This window comes from Cygnus olor, chromosome 8 (genome assembly GCF_009769625.2).
Source record: "Cygnus olor isolate bCygOlo1 chromosome 8, bCygOlo1.pri.v2, whole genome shotgun sequence".
Classification (NCBI taxonomy): Eukaryota; Metazoa; Chordata; class Aves; order Anseriformes; family Anatidae; genus Cygnus; species Cygnus olor.
The window spans coordinates 13,099,731-13,106,029 of record NC_049176.1 but is presented as its reverse complement, the minus strand read 5'-3'; the positions used below and the strand labels follow the sequence as shown (position 1 = coordinate 13,106,029).

General features: G+C 45.8%; 1 protein-coding gene across 1 annotated transcript in view; it reads right to left on the bottom strand.

Moving 5' to 3' along the window:
* LAMC1 (laminin subunit gamma 1) overlaps positions 1 to 6,299 on the bottom strand; it is a 63,584-nt gene continuing 57,285 nt past the window's right edge. The window contains exons 22-28 of the mRNA XM_040565093.1: positions 5,956 to 6,100; positions 5,238 to 5,387; positions 4,719 to 4,833; positions 4,156 to 4,355; positions 3,873 to 4,031; positions 3,274 to 3,373; positions 1 to 2,848 (exon numbers count right to left, since the gene is read on the bottom strand). Coding sequence (XP_040421027.1) covers positions 2,592 to 2,848; positions 3,274 to 3,373; positions 3,873 to 4,031; positions 4,156 to 4,355; positions 4,719 to 4,833; positions 5,238 to 5,387; positions 5,956 to 6,100 — 1,126 coding nt within the window. The 3' untranslated portion in view covers positions 1 to 2,591. The remainder of the gene's footprint in view (positions 2,849 to 3,273; positions 3,374 to 3,872; positions 4,032 to 4,155; positions 4,356 to 4,718; positions 4,834 to 5,237; positions 5,388 to 5,955; positions 6,101 to 6,299) is intronic.

The following is a 6,299-nucleotide window of genomic DNA, read 5'->3' as shown; positions in this document are numbered from 1 at the left end:
TAGGGGGTTACAAATATTCAGACTTTATTATAAATAAGAAATACTGTTTTATACATAAAAACTGCAAGTGTTGCATTTTGTTCACCGCCCCAGACAGCGAGACCACAGATTAAGGCAAAAAAGCTGAAGTGAAGGCACATACTGAGGGGGCCACAGTCAGGAATCAAGTGATGAAGGGACCGCCACGCGCTGCCCGCGACATCCAGCACTCCACCAGCAGCCGTCTCAACATCACATTACGCAAAGAAATAACTGGACTTATACAATGAGTAATGGTTGTAATGCAGTAGTGATTAAGAGATCGCTTATAAAGATTTTTTTTTTATTTAAAAATAAAATTCTGTTAAAAACAGCTTAACAACAACAAAAAAAAATAGAAGAGAAAGCAGGAAACCTTAGGCCTGAGGTCAGCCAGGGCATGCGCGCATCTTCACATCTGCTCTTCTCACAGCCTTGGCAGAGAGGTGACGTGGTTAGACAGCCATCTGACCAGAGCAGCCAGCCAGAAAACACTGATGTGAAGGTCCCACGAGCGTGGGCAAGCATAGGGAAACTCTCCTCCAGGGATGGGACTAGGTATGTTCACAGGTGGGGGAAAACCCCAAGGCAATTTTTGGTAAATTGCAAGAAAAATTGGAAGATGGGTACAAGAGATGCAGGGTTTGCTAGAAACATCCCCCCACCCCGCAGCAGTTTGAGGATGCGCTCAGCCTCCAGCTAAGTCCTCACTCCTTGCATAGAGGTCTGAACCCCAAATCCAGCTCTGACCACCTCAACACCGGGTCTCGACAGCGCTCCAGCTCCTCACAGTCCAGCTGCGAAACCGCGGCCGCTCCCAGCGCGTCGCGGCCAGAACCTGGGGGGCAAAAAGCGCCCGTCCCCCGGCTGCAGCAGCAGGCGTGGGTCACTGCTGGCCCCACACCATGCGGTTGCTGAGAACATGCATTGGGGGAAGAGGGTAGGAGCCCTGCTACAGGAAACACCGGGCTCCAAGGGGATTATATGGACAGAAGTGATACGTGGTGCACATGCCGTGATGGTTACAGGGGAAAGCATGTAGAGGAGGCCAGGCTGTGCCACTCTGGAAATATGGCTGAGTATATTTACACACGCATACACATGCACACGAGAGACTTCCTCACACTATAATCATGATAAAAACGGAAAAAAAATATCACATTCACACAAAAAATATAAATTTGAAATAATTAATAGCACCAGTGTGTGTCAGATAATAATTTCTTCCCCGCTACGCAAACGTACAAAGTTGCATAGTGTTTAAGGATAGATACATGCTGGATCTCAAGGAAGAGAGAGGGGATGCTGGGCTGGAGCCACGGAGGAAGCTGCAGAGGGTGCTCTCGTATTAGAGGAGGGCTGAGGGAGGAGCGAAGGGCTCCCACTGCTGCCTCCCAGCACCGGCAAGCAGCTGGCAGTGGGAAGCACTGCCTGGGGAGGAACCTGAAAACTGCTCTTTCAGCCAGGTTGGGGGGGGGGGGGGGGAAGGTGAGAGCAATATGAAAAAGTGTAAAAATACTACTAGCCTCCTTCAGGAAGACGATGGGGAGAAAGACCTTCTCATTTGCATCTTCAAGCCCTCTTCCTTCCCTACCCATAGACATTCAGGTTGAAGTTCAGACCAGCTGTCAGAGCTCTCTGGATGGCAGCTCTCCTCTTCAGCAAAGATTTCTGCTGCTTGAACAAATGAATCCGTCAATCAGACACCTGTAGCCTAAAACAAAGATCCTCTGGCGATCTGAGGGCAACACCTCCAGATGGGAACTCAGCTCATCACTTCCAGACTCCCCAGCCTGGACTACCCAACCAGCAGCTGCTTGCAGACTGCACACAAAACTTCTGCTCCACAGGCCAGCAGCAGTGCGGGCAAGACCTATCACTCCCCTAGCATCCCATCTTCCCAAAAAGCTCCTCTCAGAGGCTGCATTATTCTCAGAGCGATGCATCATCACAGAAAGCATTTCAGAAAGAGGCTTAGGATATTTCGTAAAAGGCTACCAATGTTTTTGATTGGCCACTAGTCAATGTAACAAAACAAAATAAAAAATTCACAGGGTTAGAAGTTGGGAACAGGGATCTGAGTGAGTGCAGCTATACTGGCCATTACAGTAATACTTTGGTAGCCAACCCCCTTCCTTCATAGGGACAGAGCTCCGGGACCAAGGATTTTACAGTCAAGGGGAGAAGAAAGGAGAGAAAGTAGAGTTAGTTTTGCCTTGCTGTATACAGCTCACATGGTTATTTCTGAACCACAGAATAAAGAGACCAGAGCATCTCTCATCCTTGCGCTAATTAAAGGGAAACTGTGTCTGAGAAAGGGGCGAAGGTGGAGTGCTCAGGAAGACAATTTATATAAAAAACCCTTTGATGCCCAAAGACGGATATTTAATTTGCCTCTCTTAAAAAAAAAAAAAAAAAACACTTTTCAACTTATCCTGATTTGAAAAGAGAACAGTGGCTGCGAGCTGCGAAGAGTTGGGGATTTGAAGAAGGTAACGTGTGTTAAGGCACTCCATAGCCAAACCATTGCTCCACCAGTCACCCGGGGAATACCCTCCACCCCCAGCGCTCCCTTAGGGTTTCTCAATGGACGGGGTGTTAAAACAGCCAGATGGCAAGGTCTTCTTGATGTCTTCCAGGTTGCTAATGTCTTTCAGGATTTCCTCAATGTCCCTGTTGTAGGCCTGTATTGCATCATCTTGCTTCCTGGCCTCTCTCTCAAGCAAAGACACTTTCTGGTCCAGGTCGCTACTTCTCATCTGGTCTTTGGCACTATTCAGGGTACCCTCAATCTCGTTCAGTTTGTTCAAGTCCACCGTCTCCAGTTGCCCTGAAAAGCCAGAAGGAAATAGACCATTAAAAAGCTTTTGAAGCACTGCTTTCAGGTGCTTACACACAGCAGAGCCCCTGCTCTGGACGAGTGAACCAAGATCTCCATCAGACCATCCATCTTTGCATTAAAATAGGACCACGTGAATTGGCTACACACTCCAGTGCCTCAACAATAGTCCTCAGCTTGCAGGAAAGCAGTACTGAACACTGCACAATGAGCTGTGAGGCTACCCCAGAGAAAAAAAACACTTGCCAAAAGCGCACAAACCCAATTTCTAAATAAAAAAAAAATTAAAAAAAAAATAAAAAAGAAGACCTATTTGATTCATGGCACAGCACCACACAACACTGGCTGCCAGCACTTCCCAAGCAGGAGACAGGAAAACACTCAAAGGAATATAGCACACATAAGGAGAGCCTTACCTAGTTGATCTAAAAGATCATTAATGACAGTAAGCAAGTTGTTCACAGAGTTCTTTGCTTTTCTTGCATTGTCTTCTGCCTCCTGGGCTGCCTGTGAGGCCTGCAGGGTGAAAAAAAAACAAGAGCACAATAAACTCTGTAGAGTTTATGAAACCGCTGCCTCTCCTTTTCATGCATTTGCCCAAGCAGTTGCACGCATCCCTGTTTCCTCTCTCCATAATGATCTATGTGCTGAGATATCTGTCACAGTGCTGGCAAAGACAACCTTCAAATACTCCGTTTTCTACAAGAAAGGATGTGGATCCCTGGTAACTAAGAAGAGTTACGCATGAAAAGTCAGAACAGAGTCAGGTTTCTGTTAAAATAAAAGTACTATGTTAACGAAACTGGCTCTCAAAGTCCAGTAATGAACCTATGACAAGATTACTATAGGAGCTCCTTCACTAGTCTCATGCATGCAATTCCACTTAAAATTTGGAAGATAGAGAATACTAACTGCACCCAGTGCTGACTGTGCAGCAGGGGAGCGGGAGAAGGCTTGCACTGGCAGGACAGCAGGGAGAATGCATCTTCTTGCCTCTGCTGCCAGCGTCACTTACCATGCCTGCCATCATCATGTCCTGATCAGCATCATCTTGCTTCCGCTTCAGCTCTTTTTCTGCTTCCTGGAGTTGCTTCATCATGTCATCCACTTCTTTGGCCAGCCCCGTCACATCAGAGAAAGTCTTGTCAGCTTCGGCTCTGGTAGCAGCAGCACTCTACAGCCAACATGGGAAGAGGATGGAAACAGGCAGTGAAGGCGTGGAACGTTCTGGAACAGAGTTTATGCAAATACACGCCAATACCTTAGGAGGGTTGGCTCCAGAACTGCAAGGGACTCACCTTCTGAACAGAATTGGCGATCTTCTCAGCATCATCTGCTTTAGTCTTGGCTTCGTGGGCATCAGCAGCAGCATTGCCAAGCGCCATCTCTGCCTGGCGTGTCTTATTGTTGGCTTCAGCAATGGTCCGGGTGATGGCAGGAATCTTCTTCAGTGCCTCCTCAGCTGCTGTCTTGTTATCGTTCACCCGCTTATCAAAATCTAAGAAAGGGCAAAACAGATTCTCATCGTCTGCTCCAGAAGAGCTTTCGGATGCTTCTCTGACCAAACTACCCTGGCTTTGCCTCCTGGAAATTAGAGGGAAGAACAGCAAACTGGGGCATGGGGGTGCATACGCTTGCAGCTCACCCTGTTACACATCATCTCAGGCTAAATAAGTAAGCTGGACAAAAAGGAGATTTCTAGTCACTGGAAAGATTTCCATTTTCGTTTAAAAAAGCCGGAAGAATCTATCCAACACTTGGGTACCAGCAACAGCATGACCCATTTAACTGAGATTGCTATACTGCAGAGTTACCTCTCTGAGAAGAATTACAGGATTCCCTGCAAGTGTTTTCTCTTTACCTTTCAGGTTGCTGAGAATGGTATTAGCCTCCTGCAGCGTGCCGTTGCCTTTCCGAGCAGCTTCCTCAGCCAGGGCTTTTGCTGCATCCGCTCGAGCCAGGAGCTGGTCTGCAGTCTAAGGAGACAAGACATCTGTCAACATACTCTTACCGTTTGATGGATGACCATCTAGGCCTCTCAGAAAGCATCATTTAGCATGAAACACCACTGCAATACGGAACTGCAGTCATCCCCTAAGTGAGTGGCAATACTTCCTCTGAAATCATAGTAAATTCTGGTACTTTGGAACACCATCCTGAATACACACCTGGCAAATATACCAACTCTCCAATATAGCCACAACGAAGTGGCTTTAGCATTTCCTTCACAGGACCATTCTTCAATATTTGTGTAAGTAACAAACACTGCTTAGATATGACTGAATAAGGCCAAGTCTTTCACATCTGGGCAGTTACTTGTTTTCTTTTTTTTCTTCTTCCTCCTCCCAGGGAACAAAAGCCTGCACAAAACAGAACTGACCTGCTGCTCCGTCTTCCCTTTCTCCAAAAGGTTCTTTACTTCCAGCTCCTTTCCTTTCATGTCTTCCCTCAAGTCTTCGTAGTCTTTCAGCTTCCTTGCTATTAGCTGATCTAACTCCTCTGCTTCCTTCTTGATCTTATTTGCTTCATTCTGCATGCAGAAATCAGAAACAAATGCAGATTCTCTGAACATTAAAGAAATTCTGAACAGGTGACAAAACACAGTATAATTTCTAATGTTAAAACAGGCAGAAGTGATGACAGGTTATAGCTGTAACTTTGCACCTTCAAAGTTCCAAATACAATGGTCTGTGCAGTGCAGGACAGGGGATGCAAACACTTTTGTGCATAAGGAAGTCTGCACTACTACAGTGAGTGAAGGAAAGGGAGTAGCTCTGCAGACTTCGGCAGGGACCAGATTCTTTGCACTTTTTGATTCAAGCCATGATGTTTGACAAACAACATTTCACTCTTTTTTTGTCCTTCAGAGACTGCGGGAGGGGTCTATGTTTGCAGTTTCCTGCTTGTTAATCTCTTGCATAAAGAGCAATATAGACGTCTCGGTGATACCTTGGTAGATGAAAATTCCCCAGACAGATCTAAAGCAGAGTAACATTAGCAGAGCACATACAACATATGCCTGCAACCTAGCATGCTGCCTTTATGATCATCCACACTTGTCTTTACAAAAGGCTACATATGATGCTTCATTCATGTACCTCTAGCCCTGTGGAATCCACGGTGGGCAGATTGGTGAGATTAGCATAGATCTGAAGGGCCTTATTTCCAGCTTCCTCTGCCTCTGTAAGCACCTTGTTGGCCTGTTTCTCTAGGTCCCGAGAAATGTTCCTTGCTTGATTATATCTAATTAAAAAACAAAAAACAACAAAAAAGAACAAACCACAGATCCAGTTACTCTATAATTTTTTTAGTAGAATCAAACTTACTGAAAGAGTAGAGAGGCTAAAACAAAGACAACTGTCGTAAAATCTAAAGCATGAAATGCTAAAAAGGCATCTTAAACTTAAGTACTGCTCTAAAGCCAGGAAATAAAAACAATTTT